This window comes from Leptonychotes weddellii, chromosome 6, assembly GCF_054177405.1.
Source record: "Leptonychotes weddellii isolate Sample4059 chromosome 6, ASM5417740v2, whole genome shotgun sequence".
NCBI lineage: Eukaryota > Metazoa > Chordata > Mammalia > Carnivora > Phocidae > Leptonychotes > Leptonychotes weddellii.
In genome coordinates this window covers 28,638,313-28,655,664 of record NC_138374.1, presented here as the reverse complement: position 1 = coordinate 28,655,664, position 17,352 = coordinate 28,638,313, and the positions used below count along the sequence as shown (strand labels likewise).

Genomic DNA, 17,352 nt, shown 5'->3' with positions numbered 1-17,352 from the left:
GAAACCTTGAGCAGCTCTAGCCAAAGGGGAGGTCTTGAGAACATAAGAGTAACTTGTTAGGCAGAAGCAGGGTTCTTCTGGAGGAGATCAGGCCTGGATGATTTTGTTCTTTGAAGGGTTCAGTCAGGGTATACAGTGTGATTTTTAAAAAATCTCAGAGGTCCCTCACCAAAACGTCATCAGTTTTAATGCTATGGAATTGGGGTTCTCCCCAAATATAGAACTTCGTAGGGACATTAAGTGAAGGGTAAGAACAAAGGGACACATTTCTAGATGAAGATGTAGAAGAATTTTCTAGAGATAGAACCAGAACTTGTGATTTTGTATGTTAGAAATAATCCGAAGCGGTGTGCCCAGGGAGATCTTCAAGGTTACAGAAGACGCTGAGCTCTTAGGTTAGTCAGCACTCCCCCGAGAAACTGCAGGAAGAGGCCACAGTGAGACTGAGTTAGCAGGGGACTTGGATGGGATTCGGTGCTGACAAGTGTCTAGTGATATGTTTGGGGCAGTTAATAGCAGCAGGTAGGATGCCAGGAGAGCCGTCCCGAGGAGGAACACGGGGGTAATTGGAGAGTCTGCCCGGAAATGTCAGCCCGTGCATCACTGGAGGAAAGAAAAACCCAGGCCGTGGGCATCTCCAAGAAGAGGATCGGAAATAAAAGGAAAAACTCATCATTTTCTGGTGCCAAGCTCTGGTGCATCTATCCCTGAGAGGAGAGGCTGTGGCCTCACCGAGCCAGAGAGCTGAGCGAAGGGACAACAAAACCCTGAGGCATCTTCCAAAACAAGACAAAACCAAAAAAGCCCAATCTGGGAGGAAGAAAGGGTGGGGGTGGCATTGGTTCATAACACCACGGAAGGTAGGAAGAGAGCAAGCACAGGGTCGGCCACAAAATCTTCAAAGCCCACATTACACACAAAATGGGAGAAATCAGGACATCTTAGAGTTGGTAAAGACCCAGAAAGACCCCCAGTCCTGCCCTCACGCAGCGATCCTTTTAATAACATTACTTATGGATGGCTTTGCAGACCCTGCTCGAAATCCACCCAGAGATAGGATTCTCGCTGCTTTTCAAAAGTATTTCTTATCCTTTGAAATGTGAATTGTCAACATTTGGCCCCTTGCAATGTCCCTCCACTGGTCCTGCAGCACAAGCAAACCCTTTGACCGGGCTGACTCCCTCTGTGCTGCCCCTCCCCCACTCAAACAGATCCATTTCCTTCCAGCCTTCCTCGTCTACGGTGCACAACACACGCGTCTACCTGCTCGCTCTTCACTGGGTAAAGAACGGCCTGTGAATATCCCATCGTTGCACATAGTGGGCAATAAACTTAGGTAATTGTAAGAGTGACGTGTTCTTGGGCTCAGCCAAAGCTTAAATAAATTGACCAGTAGGGGAACTGAGTGTAGGAGACATGCTCTAGGCAGGGGGTTGAAGTTGTCCATGGCCTCAAATAAATGAAATATGAAGTATGCTAAAATAGTAACAATCCTGCAATTACTTATTGCTTTACAATAGGAAAAGCACTTTCTCTGGCATTTGCTAGAAAGTATAGAAGGAGGGAGAATCAATAATAAGGAAAAATGGAGAGTCCTGGCTTCTCGAGTGAGCCAGACAGACCTTGGTTGGATCCATACTGGGTCTTGCCCCCAACAAATTGGGTAATTTAACCTCTCTGAGCCTTCCCCCTGCTTCAGAATGAAAGTAGTACCTGCTTTTAGGGTAGTGGGGGCTGAAAATGATGTGTGTGAAGTCCCTAGCATATAGACATCCAATACACAATAGATCTCACTACAGACAATAGCGAGGTTGCTTTCGAAATCCCAGTGGGTGGAGAGACACAATGATGAGGGCAGTGAAAAGGATAAGGTTACCTGGGCATACCTGAATCAGGTGAGAGCAGAGTAGTACAGCCTGACGAAGGGAGAGGGACAAGGCAGAAACAGAAGGAAGGACACTGCATCAAAGATGGGCCAGTGGGGGAAGAAGAGATGGGCAGGAAGGCAGCACAGCAGAGTCAAGAAACTGGCAGGTGGGTGCAGGGGGAGGGCAGAAAAGAATGATGGGAAAAGCCCATCAAAATAGACCAAGATAAACACGGGATCAAGTCAGGGGCAAGGGGGAGACTCTGATGCCAGAAGATGATATGGCTATGGGAAGGACACACGTTTGTCATAGGCAAGAAAGGGAAGACCACAGATGAACAAGTTTCCGGGTACCATCTTAACCATGTGGGGTTGAGAGAGGATGGTAGATTGGATTTGGGACTAAAGCAAAGGGAATATAGTTCCTCCAGGGACTAGAAGGGGAGGATGTTTGTTTGGCCCAGGAAGGTGGGTGAAAGCTATAGAGTTATATCTGAGCTCCCTCTAGCAAGAGCAGTGGGATGTTTGGACATTTTCAACCCTACTCCAACTTGGATGGATGACATGGAAGTGTACTAGGTGCCCTGCTCTCAGTGGGAGCCTGGGTGTCCTTGGAATCACCTCCACACTGTGATGAAGTAGCATCTGCTCCAAGCCCACAGATTCACGCTTGCTCTGGGCTACAGTGGTCAAGGCCAAGCCTCCTAGAAAAATCTGGGAAAGTGTGAGGGGTAGGAGAAAAGGCTGAAAAGGTAGGGCTCAGCCTTGCAAAGTGGTAGCTCTGTCTCCTTTGCCTTCTTCAAGCCGTATTAGTAAAAGAAGGAACCATTCCCTGCTTAGATAATGAGATGGCCCAGGTAGGATGCCAACAATTGTCTGCAGAGAGTTAAGGAATGAGAAGGCAGGGCATATGCGTAAGCTTTTGAAGAAACACCTGCAGGAAGCCAGTCCCCCTCATCAACACCCCATGGTGGTCCTTTGGCACTGGGACAGAGGACTGTGGGGAGCAAGATGGAATCATATTCTTTATGTGAGGAGAGTGCGACCAAAATGGCCAACCCTCAAATGCCGCCATCTCCGGCAGGAAGGGGAGATGAGCTCTGCCTGCTGCCAGGCCAGTGGGCTGTGAGAGACACTGCCATCCGGCACCGGGAGAGGGATGCAGAGGCCAACTGGCACCTTGGTCAGTGCCGTGCTCCATCTGGGCTCCGGGCAGAGCCTCCGGCCCACTGGCACCAAGGCAAGAGTTTCTTTCTCTTGGTCCAACTCTTCTGCATGGACTTTGCAGCTCATCTTCCAGTTTCTTTCACTGGAGAAGTCCTGACACACGCACTGGGCTCTGTGTGTTCCCAGGACAGCCTACTGATGGCTTTTCTGGAAAAAGGCTGGGCAGAGGAAGCTGGCCGTGTCCAGTCCCAAGGCCTGCACTGACCAATGTGGTCACCATCAGCCCGTGTGGCTGTCAAACCCTTGAAATGTAGCTAGTCTGAATTCAGCTGCGCTGTGAGTGTAAAAAGACACTGGATTTCCAAGACTTAGAATGAAAAAACCCATAAAATACGCCATTAATGTTGTGTATATCAATTACATATTAAAATGGCAGTGCTGTGTGCGATGGTAAATGGTCATAAAATTGATATATTGGGTCAAATAAGATATATTCAAATAATTCCACCTGTTTCTTTCTTGGGGGAGGGATAAGGTAGCTGCTAGACAGTTTAAAATCACATGGCTCACCTTTGTGACTTGCTTCCTATTTCTGTCGGACAGCATTGCTCTAGACTGTGGTCTTGCCTCAATCTTCCGCCTGGGAACCCCAAAAAGGAGGCAGAGAAAGCAGCAGGAAGTCCAACCCACAGGTGAGGAACCTGAGCCTCATGTGCTCTTTGATCTAGTCATTCCCTGCCCCGTGAGTATTTACTGAGCCTGGTGTGGGCCAGATGCTGGGAGTACAGTGGAGAACAAAGCAGGTATGACCCAGTCTCCGAAAGGAAAACTGACCTGCCTGAGAGCAGACACCTGTGAGGGATGAAGGCAGGACAAAATTCCAAACCTCGGATGCTACATCCAAGGCCCTTTCCCCCATGTCCCCATGGGACCCAGAGGGCAGAAAGGTGACAAGTTTCAGAATCAAACCACAAACACTAATGAAAAATTGAACGCCCCTCGCTTGACTTGCCGGTGACTTGCACGTCTCTGTAGCGGGAAGAATGCACTGGGGGGCCCTGCAGATGCTGGGTCTGTTCGGCTCTGCCCCCTCAGAACTTCCATTTCCTCAACTGTGAAAGGAGGGTGATAGTAATGCGGACCATGGGGTGGTTCTGAAGAGAAAGCGAGATCACTCACGTGGGTTCTGGCACACTCAGTAGAGTCCTTTTTCTTCCCTCTAAGAGGCCCCCCAAGGCTTCCACCAGTCCTGGTTCCTCTTTTAGGATTCAGGGTCAAGCTCACTGACATAAAAGAGACGCCAAGCTGGGTCTGTGCATTAAGTTAGTGTAGATGGGCCTTGGTTAACACCTTCATGGGCATCTAAAGAGAAGTTTGCAAGCTGAGAACTGAAATGCCCTTGACGTGTGAGGATGGGCACAGTGCCCTCCCCCAGGGTTGAGTGCCTCCGAGGTCCACACGTCAGCGGCCCGGCCACCACCCGTTTGCCTTAGTCCTCTCTCACCAGCCTGAGCTCTTGAGGACAGTGACTGTGCCTTCCTGTGTCCCCAGCGCCTAGCACAGCACCTGACACATGGCTTGATGACTGCTGAATGAATGCTGACTGTGGCAGAAGGAGAAGATGCTATCTTCCAACTGCAAACGCAGCTGGTTGTCGTGGATACCCGGAGCCAGCCAGTCGGTGCCTTACACGCCAGCCTGGCTTCACAGAGGGATGCACGCCTGTCCGCGGCCTCGCCTGGCCTCGCCTGGCCTCGCCAAAACACGCAGGGGGCTCAACTAAATTTGAATTGAAGATGAACATTTCTTATCATTTCTTAGCCACGTGTGCAATGTTTGGGACATGCTTATACTAAAAGATCATTCTTCATCTTACATTCAAACTTAACTGGGCATCCCTTTTTTTTCTTTAATCTGGTAACCCTGATCTCCAGCTTTGGCCGGTCCTCTCAAAAACATGCATCACCATTAGAAGCAGCACCAGGAATGAGGTGTGGGTGGGTTGGTGCCACTGGGTTACTAACTCCCCAACGCCTAATTTGCAGAGCGGAGGGTGGACGTCAGAGGAGGAGGACAGAATTAGAATAAATCCTTCTAATCATTCGTGACAGGTGGGAAGCAAAATCTGGCCTCCTGGAGCCGTCCACATCTCAGTCCCTGGAACTTGTGAATCCGTTAGCTTACTTGGCAAAAAGGACTTTGCAAATGCGATTAAATTAAGGATCTTGAAATAGGAGATTATCCTGCATTCTGTGGGTGGGCCCAATGTCACCACACGGGTCCTTATGCCTGAGAGAGGGAGGAGGACAGTCAGGGGCAGAGAAAGAGATGCGGCCATGGAAGCAGACGTGTGACACAGCAGGAGAAAGACTCAACTGTCCAGAGCTGGCTTGAAGACGGAGGGGCACCCGAGCCAAGAAATGCGGGGGCCTCCTCCAGATGTGGGAAAAGGCAAGGAAATCTGACCTCCAGAACTGGAAGATGAAAAAGTTCTGTTGTTCCAAGCCTCCACGTTGGTGGTAGTTTGTTACACCAGCCACAAGAAACTGATAGCAACCTTTTGTGATAGCAAGGAGAAATCGTCACTTCCTTTTTTGCCAGAGATAACGATAACCACCTCAAAGACTCCTTCTTTAGCAAAGACAGTTCATGGGACTAACCATTAGACAGTGTGCATTTGCTGACACGGTTTCATTTTCTCCCGACAGCCCTGCTATAGCCTCATATGTCATTTCTAGAAGTGGATGATTCGGGGTTCAGAGAACTTGGGTCACTTGCTTCAGGCCACCCAGTGAGCGTGGCTGCTGCTGGGTCACATGTGGTCTGGGCCGGGGCGGGGGCGGGGGGGGTGGGCGGGGGGGTGCGGGGCACAGACTGTGAATTTCCAGGCATCTCAACCACAAGCTGACCTGCATTTGAAATACACTTGCTGCGGCCTGGCTTTTTCACTTGGGAAAGAATTGACTCAATTTTTTCCTCCAATTATCCACAGCATTATGATTCTTGTTCTGTTTCTGCTTGGGTTTCGCTCTTCCAGACGCCGCGAGACCAAAGAAGAACCCCACACATCACACATCTGTGGTGCACTCCCCAGCTTATAAAGTGTCTCTACAGCCAACATTTCGGTGGGGCTTCATGACAGGTCAGGTAAAATGGGCAGATTTCTTCCCCTTGTTTTACAGAGAGGAAACCTGAAGTGTCGGTAAGGGCGAAGAGCTGCCTGCTCAGGCTCACGGCTTGAGAGGGTTTCCTCTGACACCCATGCACTTGTGTAGAACCTGCGAGAAAGGGCTACAGGGGGCAGATGCAGAGAGTGGGAGTAAGAGAGGGACCAGGATTTCTGGGCTGACACAGCCAGGAGTCCTTGGAGAAGAGGTAAAGAGGGGAAAGCGGCTTCTCCCTGGACGTGAGTGGTGCCACTGACCGAGACCTCAGATGTGGATTAGCTAACACCATTCGGTGGGTGCTGGTGCGCTGCCGGGCGCCCGATCACAACGCGCTTGGGACTATGCAGGCCTCCCTTTTACAGTGTGGTCTGAGGGGCTTCCAGAGCCTGAGAGGAGAGACTTGCTCCGACAGAGGAGTCCTGAGTAGCCCCTTCTGCTGGGGCCAGGAATGCGGGCTTCCCATGCCATTCTGGGTCGCTTTCAAGACTCTGCAACACAGCAGGCCCCCAAGACCACATGGAAGCTTGTTCCCTGAGCACCCCTCGCTCTCCTCCCCACCCCACCCCCCTCAAGGGGAGACTTGAAGGCCGGGAGCTGGTGCGTCAGCAGCTGAAGAGGGAGGCTGCCTCTCCGGCCCACATCAGGGAATGCGAGGCAATGCTGTAGAAAGAGTTTGGGCTTAGGAGTCAGACTGCACTTGAATTCTTGATCTGTCACTTAACTATCTGGGTGACTCCCAAGCAACTCTTCTCAACCCTAATCAAACGTGATCCAAACCCAATGCATAGGGTTATTTTGGGAATTAAGTGACATCATGTCCAGCAAGTACTTTGCACAGTTCCTGACACAGAGCAGGTGCTCAGTTAATGAGAGTGACTACACGAATATTTACTATCAACGCTCAGTTTCCCTGAGGTTTACTAACTTGACCTGGTAAACTTATTAAATCTAGTTTCCAAGTGCAGTGGCAGAACTTTCTGCCCTGTAGCAGCCCAGGCCCTGCCTGCTCCTGAGTCAGTGGTGAACTCGGTTAGGGGCAGTTCGAAAATGGGTCACTGCCTTCTCCCCGCAGGGAGCCTTGTTTGATGCTAAGGTTCCATATGGGTTTTGTGATTCTTAAGCCGGGGTGGCAATACCTCTTCCTGTGACTAAAAATGGAAACAAACTGCTAATTCATACCCTTGAAAAAATTGGCTGCAAAGCCCGCTTTATTGATAGAGCCGTCGGACACAAACTTCATCCACATTCTGTTGGAACTGGATTTCACATCTTCCGGCTTCTCGTAGCCACAAAAATGGCCAATCAGGGCGCTCTCTTCCGTGGGGCCGTCGCGGATTTCCAGGTAGTCGTATGCGCAGCTGTCATGCCTTTCGATCTAAACAGAGAAACAGAAGCAACGTGGAAGATGACGGATGGTCCTGTTTTTTCACGTAAGAAGGGAACTTAAATAACACTCTCAAAAATCTGACCAGGAGGCAGAAGGACCCAAGCGTGTCCTGGGCTCTCCAAGCTGTCCCCTACTTGTGGAAGCCCAGGAAGAATCAAACTGTGCAGACTAAGACGATACACAGGGAAGAACTGTTCTGCACAACTTCCTGGGATCCCCTCCTAGACTTTCAGTTCCCCTGGGCGGTGGTCAGAAAGGAGGTGGACGCAATTTCAAAGTTGGCAAAGATTTTGATGCCAAATGTCCAGGTACAATGCACCGTGAGCTTGAAATGGTCTCTTAGGTTCCTGTTTGCAACCCACAAAATGGAAACCCATCTTTATGGAGCAGAGTGTCTAGCAGAGTTGACATTTACTTCATTCTCGGGAAGAAAACCCGAGCAGTACTCACCTCGAAAGCTTGGAAGGTAAGCCCCACGTGAAACCCTTCCGAAACCGTAATCTTCCAAACACATTCCTTGGAAGGTCTGTAGTCATCCGGGTAGTTGGGAGATTGAATCTGACCAGCATCTTTGTTAATGTCTCCCCCACACGTAGCTTTAGAAAGAGAGCCAGGAGAAGAGGAATGGGGTCCCCGGTCAGACCTTAGGAAGGAAATGAGTGGCCACCCTTATCACCACTAGGTGGCTCCACGTGGCAACATTTTCATCTCCATCCAACTGAGACTGTGCCTCTGGAAAGGCACAATTTCATCTGTTTGCAACTCTGGATTTTTTTCATATAAAGAAAATAGCCAGGTAAGGCAGCGGTTCTCCACCTTTGCTGTGCATCACGATCACCTGGGGAATGTTCCAAGCTGTGGAAGCAGGGGTCACAGCCCTACAAGTTCTGAGGCATGGGGTCTGGGGGAGCTCCAAGTAGCAGTGAGTTCCCCAAGTGATTCTAACGTAGAGGGTAGGGGACCGCTGACACAGAGGGACGCACATGTGTGTGCGTACGTACACACACACACACACACACAGGTTATTTCTTTTATAAAAACAAAATCTTGGCCTCTCCAAAATTATAATTTACCCAATACGTGGAACAAACTTTAGCAGAAATGCCCTGGGGGCAGTTGCCTGGAGCCCAGACTTATTTGTTTCCTCAACTCAACCACCAAGGTGGCCTCGGAGGCCCTTTCAAGAAATGTAGTTGTAAATATCCTGATGTTGCCCAAAGTCCTCTTTTCATCAATGAAACAAACAGAGGCCCAGAGAGGTTAGGTCCTTTGCTCAGGCTCACACAGCTCTTCGGAGGCTGCTCTCCCGGGCTCGGGGTTCTCTACCCCGGACAGGCCCCCCCACGCAGCTGCACTGGAATGGAGTTCAGCGGGGTGGTGACAGGTAGACGACACCTGTCCTGAAGGAGGCACAGCTGGCCTCTCTGCTTCCAGAGTGCGGAGGAAGGGGCCCCGGGGGGGGGGGACGCCTCAGCCCAGCCCCTGTGGGGGGTACCCCCACCCTCCTGGCTCTGGCAGCTTCCACGCATGCCTGGGGGGCGCTGCATGTGAAGGTCAGGGCACATCAAGGGCTCCCCAGGGGGCTTCTGTCGTCGTGAACACACCTTCGTACACCGCGAAGAAACCCCTGCCCAAGATGCCACTGCTGCTCCGGAACTCCACCCAGAGCCGGCTGTCCGTGGAGGTGAGGGGCTCCGGGACTTCATCGCCGCAAAACCTACCTGGGAAGTGGAAAAGACTGGTCAGGTTGCCGCAGCCAGCAACAAGAGACTCATTACAGACCCACAGGAAGCGGCGTTTCTTCAGTGGCGCTCCAGGTGAGCAGGAACCTTGGCCGTGGCGACCCATCCTGTCGCGCATACAAGAACAAAGGACGGAAGGAGGCAGTCACGCAGCCTGTGTGTCTCTTCCAGGCCGACTTCAAGAGCATTCCAGACTCCAGTCACTAAAGGACCCAGAGTAAGCCCGGGCACCCCCTCCTCTGCCACGTGGGTCGGGTACGGGTGCTGCGGGCGTGGGGGGTAACGGTCTGAGGCCGCGATGAACATTTCCTCCCTCGGTATTTCCTACTACATACGTGCCTTTTTTGGGGGGGTGGCATGCCTTTGGGAAGACATTCTGCTTTCCTTGCCTCAGAAAAGGGATGCCAGAGAACATATGACAAAAAAATCAAATCTTCTAGGCTCTTGAATTTCACAAGCCTAGTCACAATTACAAAGGTTTGAAAGAGGACTCAATGAGTGAGAGCACATTCTTCCATCTTCACCCTTGTAGTCTTAGAAAGATTGCTAGGACAGATGAGTGACGGACCCAGGGAGAGAGAGGATTAGAGAGGGGACCATGGACCCTCTAGAAGGACCCCGTATGCTGTCCCAACCTGAGCTATGACCCTTGATGGAAAAGGATGATAGAGACCCTGAATGGGTTTAAGGATCTGGGAGAAGGACACAAAAGCAAAAATGGACTACTGGGACTTCATCAAGATAAAAAGCTTCTGCACAGCAAAGGAAAAAAATCAATAAAACTAAAAGGCAACCTACGGAATGGGAGAAGATATTTTCATGACATAGCTGATAAAGGGCTAGTACCCAAAATATCTAAAGAACTTATCAAACTCAACACCCAAAAAACAAATAATCCAGTCAAGAAATGGGTCGAAGACATGAACAGACATTTCTCCAAAGAAGACATACAAATGGCCAACAGATACATGAAAAAATGCTCAACATCCCTGGGCATCAGGGAAATACAAATCAAAACCACAATGAGATACCACCTCACACCAGTCAGAATGGCTGAAATTAACAAGTCAGGAAGCAACAGATGTCAGCAAGGATGTGGAGAAAGGGGAACCTCCTTACATTGTTGGTGGGAATGCAAGCTGGTGCAGCCACTCTGGAAAACGGTATGGAGGTTCCTCAAAAAGTTAAAAATAGAGTTACCCTACAATCCAGCAATTGCTTTACTAGGTATTTATCCAAAGGATACAAAAATAATTATTTGAAGGGGCACCTGCATCCCAATGTTTATAGCAGCAATGTCCACAATAGCCAAACTATGGAAAGAGCCCAGATGTCCACGGACAGACATTACTCAGCCATCAAAAAGAATGAAATCTTGCCATTTGCAATGATGTGGATGGAACTAGAGGGTATTATGCCAAGCAAAATAAGTCAGTCAGAGATAGACAAATACCATATATGATTTCACTCACATGTGGAATTTAAGAAACAAAACAGATGAACATAGTGGAATGGAAGGAAAAATAAAATAAGATAAAAACAGAGAGGGAGGCAAACCATTAAGAGACTTTAACTATAGGGAACAAACTGAGGGCTGCCGGAGGGGAGGTGGGTGGGGGGGATGGGGTAAATGGGTGATGGGCATGAAGGAGGGCACTTGATGGAATGAGCACTGGGTGTTACATGTAAGCGATGAATCACTGAATTCTATTCCTGAAACTAATACATTAACTAACTTGAATTTAAATAAAATCTTTAAAAAATAATAAAAATTAAAAAAAAAATAAAAAAGGATCTGGGAGAAGGACAGAACTGTGCCCCCAGTCACTGGGCAGAGCCTGAAGGGGCAACAAGATCTTAGATCCCCATAAACCTGGGGTCAGAATAGGAGCATCGACATGGTTCATCCAGACATTAGGCCAGGAGACAGGCATGCAGAGTTCTTCAGGCAAAGGGGGTATGGAGGTGACTTTCCCATAGTCCAGAGGATGTGGGGAGCCACAGGACATCACGCACTGAATGTCTTCTAGGGAGATGTGGACTCGGCACTGATCTGAACTGGCCTAGAGTTGAGACAAGAAGAGGCCCAGCAGCCACTTATGATTCTGTGCTCAGACAGAGGGCTGGAGACCAGGCATGAGAACATCCAGCAAAGCCAGCTGGGATGGCAATATGGATGCGTCCCCTGCCACCATGCCTTGGCAGAAAGTATATCCCTTACCGGACCCCTCAAGGGAAGAAAACACAATCTGACTGAAATTAACTTCCCACTACCTGATAGAAAGGGGCTCATAATTGCTGTTGAAATTCTGTTATGGAAAAAATACAAATAAATGTATATTCCTCAGACACTCGGATCCAAGTCTGAAATTTGGATCTTCTACAGAGGAAGAGGCCGATGGCCATGCCTTCCCAGTGTATAGTAATCCTTGACTCTATAATTCCTAATGCCATCTAAAGATGGCAGCCACGGCAGGACAGGAATGGGGTTGGGGTGGGACATGAGCTGAGTTGTACTGATCAGTTCACAACACAGACCAGTCAAGGTCTATTTGGACTGGAAGTCATGGTTCTCTCAAGCACTGACTGCAGAGTCACTCAAAAATCCATGTAATATTGGGGAAATGGGGAGTGACTGTTAATGAGTATGGATGTGTTTTCTTTTGGGGTGATGAAGATGTTCTAAAATTGATTATGATGATGGTTGGTTGCACAACTCTGTGAACATACTAAAAATCGTTGACTTGTTTACTTTAAATGGTGAGTTGTATTATATGTGAATTATATCTCAATATTTTTTATGTCTATTCAACAGATATTTAGTGGGTACTCCCTTATTGCCAACACCACTTGAAGTTATAACTCTCCTTTCCCTTCTGAGAAATGGGGGGAGTGAGGTTTGGGGAGGAATAAAGACCACTGTGGACATTTCCTGATGGCCAACTGTGGATACATTCTTTGGGGAGACATGGGGTAGAAGCTGCTAATCTTCTGTTTCCTTCCGATTCTGGCCACCTGCAGCTCTTTGGATTTGGTGAGCTTAACATTAAGTTAGATGAGCTGAAACTTCTGCCAAGAATTTGGCAAGGAACAGTCCATCAGAAGCCTATAAATTTTCAATAATGGTTACTCTGGCATGGCCAATGACTGTCAATTAATTCTTGGAAGCACCACGTAAGCGTGGGGAGGTATTGCTTACCAGTGAGGAGACAGGGCTGCTGAACAGCATTGCAACAACGTGGGGTCACAAAAGGAATTCCTTCTTAGCCAAACCAAGTTTCAAGTCCAAATCTCTCCTTTTAAAACCCCAGCTGTCACAGCCGCTGGAGACTGTTTCCAAAAAAGAGAGGGACTTCCCATACCTGCCTTGCTGCCTAAGAACCCAACCGGATGAGATGAACCACCCACCATTGGACCATAGGAGAACCCCGGTCTGCTCACTACTCTGGAGGAGGGAGGAATTACTGCAAAGCCAGACTTGGTAGGATAAATTACAGATTATTTCTAAGTAACTTCTCTCCCCCAATCACCGTGTAACTCTTAACTAAAACCCTCTACTTTGCCCCTGACTCTTTTCTCAACACTCTCATCTCCACCGTAATGGTTCTAACGAAAGTCCTTTGTTAGCGAGCATGACCCTGTCCTAAGCACCTTACGCAGATGATCTAACTGCATCCTGCTCCCCCCGGAATTAGGTACTATTAGTAATCTAGGTTATGAGAAAACCGAGGATTGAAGAATTTGAGTTGAGTTACATGCATTTTTGAGTTACACTCAAAGTTGTAAGTGAAGCGGGACTTGAACCTCAGCAGTCTGGGATCTTGACCTTCCTCATCAACTTTACCTCCTACTTCATCAACCACAGCCACCATCATCAAAAGGAACTTCTCTGTTTGGGGTGGGATTCTGGACACGGTCCGCTTTTGGATGAACAGATATGAAATATGCTCTCTGGGAATGTACACATCGTTCCCGGTTTGGACACAGACATTTAGGAACAAGGATCAAAGCCTCCAACCATACGGAGAGCTTGTGGCAATGCCAATCGGGCTGTCTGACTCCCGCCATCGTTTCTGCTCATTTGGGAGACTGCCCCGGCCCAGAGAGCCCCAGGAGTGGGGCCACGCGACACCAATTGGCCGGCCTGGTCTTTCTGAACTTCCCCCCCCCCCCCCCCGACCACTGCAGGGAATGGGGGGAGAGGGGCTTTTGTGTGCATGGCAGTGTTACAGAATGCCCAAAGACAGTTCTGCATAAAAAAGTGCATTGTTCGAGTAATTCCTCCAGCAGAAATAAGGGAGGGGAATCCAATTAACACGACAGTATTTAAGTTTACTGGTAAATTCTCTTTGTAGCACCGCACCCCCCCCCGCCCCGTTCCTCCCCACTTCAGGTGCAGTCTCACGAGTGACCCCTGAAATAGAAAAACCAATTTGATACCTTTAACCAGCTGTGAACTATTCTCATTCTACTTACATTTCTCTTTAATCACTTTGTGAAACGGTGGGTCCCAAACAGCCCCCTTCCAAGAGAATGAACAGGCTGGGCAGAAGCTGGACTAGAGAAAAGGTGGCAAATCCCTAAACCGAATCTGGTTCCTGGCTTTGGAGGAGGAGTTTAATAAGGATATCAAGAAGAGGAAATGCAGATGAGGACACTACAAGTGGGCTCCATGGGGAGTCATAAAGGGTTCATTCATAAAAAGTTATGCGTCCATTATGCCTGGATTTTCACACACTGCCCTGGGAAAATATGCAATGCACAGTTTTTCAGAGCAAGATGCATACTTTCACAATCCACCCTAATCCGCTCTCCCTCCTGCCAAAGGGGCATTGACCTGCCTCCTCCCAGCAGATTTCATGGCACTGACCCCTCCCAGGGACCAGCTCGGCCCACACAATACACTTGTTCCAAACACAAAAGTGCACTAACAACTGCATTTGGAAACATCAGAGCAGGGCCAAATAGTTGGCAAAGGAGAATTCCTGCAAACGAAGAATGACGGTTACAGGCACTGGGCCATGCCTTGGCTGCGACACACTCAGCACACACACACACACACACACATACTGCAAAAGTGTGTAAAATATGAGCCAAAAAAAACCTCACACAAAACCCAAACAAAACAAACCGTCACCGACAACAACGAATGGCAAAAGCCCCAACTCACCCATGAAAGTGTAACCAGAAACACCAGGATCTGTGGTGAGAAAATTCTTGTTTCAAGTTCAAGAAAAGGGAATCCCTGGAAATGTCTCTGGCTGTGCCCACTCTCAGGAGCGTGTCTCGGCCCTCTCTAGGGAACTTCAGTAACAGAGAGCTTGCTTCCCCTGAGCCCTTTGAGTCTACCGCATTCCTCCAGGGGGTGGGGGCGGTTAGGGTTGCCAGATTTCCCAAACAAAAATACAGGAAGGCCAGTCACATTGGAATTTCAGATAAACACTGAATCACGCATCTTATCTGACCATCCTACGGGGATACCCTTCTCAGATGCAGCAGTCCCCACTCCCCATGACCAGGGCCTCTGAGTTCTGGTCTCATCTCAGCCCCTAGCTAGCTGTGTGGACTTAGCGAGTGGGTCCACACTCGAGGAGCATGATTTCCCGGGGAAGGTGTGGGATAAGTGGGGATAAGATCTCTAGATCAAGATAACACTCTAAGATCCCTGCCAGGTCGAGGGGTCCATGGTTCCATGTTGTCACTGAAACTCATCCCACACAGCCTTTTGTAGTTTTTTAATTATAAAATACTACCTGAATGCATTCTTGTAAAAGATGTAGAACGATCCAGAAGTATACAAACCAAACCACCAAGCTGCCCAGCACCTCTGTGCTGCCCTTCTCAGGGGTAACCAGCTTCAGTTGTTTGATAAGCACCCTTGCGGTCCCCTTTCTATGTATGTGGTGCTAACAAGCACCCAAGCACATACATTTACAGAGAAGCAGGATCATTCCCTGACCCGGCTCATGGGGATTCTGATTCGGTAGTCTCCTAAGGATCTGTATTCATAGAAATCTTCCCAGCAGATGCTGATGTCCAGCCAGGTTCAGGAACCTCTGCTACCCAGAATGTCGCCCTCCGTCTTTTTGCCACACCCAGTCAGTATTAACTCTAAAGCCATGCCTCCTTCGCTGCTAGCATGCACGAGACGGGAAGCAGAAATCCAGGGCAGGCAGCCTCCACCTTGCCATCAGGTAACCAAACCCATTTGTCCTGTAGCGTGCACACTCCTGTCTGTGCCTGGCTTGCCTACCGCGACGGCGAACTACCCCACTGATGATGGCAGTAACCTGGTACCCCCACGCAGAGCCTGCCATGGCTGCTTTCTTGAGCGCGAGTGCACACAAATTCCTATCTGTTTGTACCTCTAGGAATTTAAACTCACGGTCCTCTGGACAGAAGGGGTTTAGGTGCTATTCCCAATGAAAGCTGACCTGGCTGAGACCCTAATACAGAGCTTAGTATCTGCCAGGCCCCCTCGGGTCCAGCCAGACCCTCTGTCCCTATCTCTTCTGACCTACCCGGAATCTGACTTGAAGTCAGGCTTGGTCTGGCCACGGAACTCCCCAGCTTAACTCTCCTCCTCTCCTCCTGTTTCCATCTCTCGTCTGCTGTCCCAACAGCAGCTCACTCCCAAGCCAGCCGTTCACAGCATAACCGGTGTGGCTTTTCTGCCCATGTGAGGATATGCCAGGGACAAAGATCTCACTGAGGGCTTAGACTTGTCAAGCTGGAAGCCCACCCTACTACTGCTCTAAAAATGAGGACAATCCACTATCAGCCAAAACCATTCCATCTGGCTCCTTTTAATCTGCCTCCCTCCCTGGCTCAGCTGTTGCTATTCCTGAGCCAAATGAGTCCCTATGTCCATTCCCAGGACACCATGCAATTGGTTCTCTATACTTTCATCTTTTTGGGTCACCCATGGGAGATTGCAGATTGGCGACCAATCCTGAATGAACTGACCTTTCTCCTTATGCCACCTGCCCACTGCCTCTCGCTGAAAGGTCCAAGTTGCCTTTTCACATATGAGTTCATGCACTGTGCATCTCCCAGAAAGGGTATATGCTTATTGTAGAAAAATTAGAAAATATAGCTAAACCAGGAAAAACAGAATAAAACAAATTTTTAAGAGAGAGAGAGGGCATACAGGGTAGAGGGTGGGGAAGGTGCAGAGGGAGAGGGAGAATCCTTGAGCAGACTCCACGCCCAGAGCAGAGCCCGACATAGGGCTCTATCTCACGACCCTGAGATCATGACCTGAGCTGAAATCAAGAATCGGACACCTAGGGGCGCCTGGGTGGCTCAGTCGTTAAGCATCTGTCTTCAGCTCAGGTCATGATCCCAGTGTCCTGGGATTGAGCCCCGCATCAGGCTCCCTGCTCCACAGGAGGCCTGCTTCTCCCTCTCCCACTCCCCCTGCTTGTGTTCCCTCTCGCTGTGTCTCTCTCTGTCAAATAAATAAGTAAAATCTTAAAAACAGAATCGGACGCCTAACCAACCGACTGAGCCACCCAGGCATCCCCAGAATAATTTTTTAAAGAAAATGCTCCATCATCCTGAAATAACCACTGTGTTATTTACGTTTACAATTTTACTTGATATTTATACTGTAGATCACAAAATGGTTTCTTCCAGGTGAATTCAACCTGTACATGTTTTAATTTTAATTTTGCTTTGAGTAATTCTGGTCAAGATATTCACTGTTCACTTTGCTACACTCCCCACCACTCCTTCGTTTATTATGCCAACCCCATAGCCCTCATGTAGGTCTTATTTCTGAGGGCATCTGAGTTTGCAAAACCTGCAAAATATACATATACATGTGTTTTTATTAAAATGGAATTCAACTGCATGTTCTCTTTTGTAACACCTTTTTGTGTAACAACGTACAGGAACCCCTTCCTGTATTAATAAGTAGGCACTTCCACCTTTATTTTTAGTGGCTGAATAGTTTTCCCCTGGAAAGATGTATCCCAATGTTTTCAGCAAACCCACACTGTTGAACATTTAAACTCTTTT

At 48.8% G+C, this 17,352-nt stretch overlaps 1 protein-coding gene across 1 annotated transcript in view; it reads right to left on the bottom strand.

Annotated features, from left to right (window-relative positions):
* The window catches only part of TLL2 (tolloid like 2), a 115,393-nt gene that overhangs the window by 12,250 nt on the left and 85,791 nt on the right, over positions 1-17,352 (bottom strand). The window contains exons 11-13 of the mRNA XM_081823729.1: positions 9,193-9,309; positions 8,039-8,184; positions 7,381-7,576 (exon numbers count right to left, since the gene is read on the bottom strand). Of these exons, the coding sequence (XP_081679855.1) occupies positions 7,381-7,576; positions 8,039-8,184; positions 9,193-9,309 (459 nt within the window). The remainder of the gene's footprint in view (positions 1-7,380; positions 7,577-8,038; positions 8,185-9,192; positions 9,310-17,352) is intronic.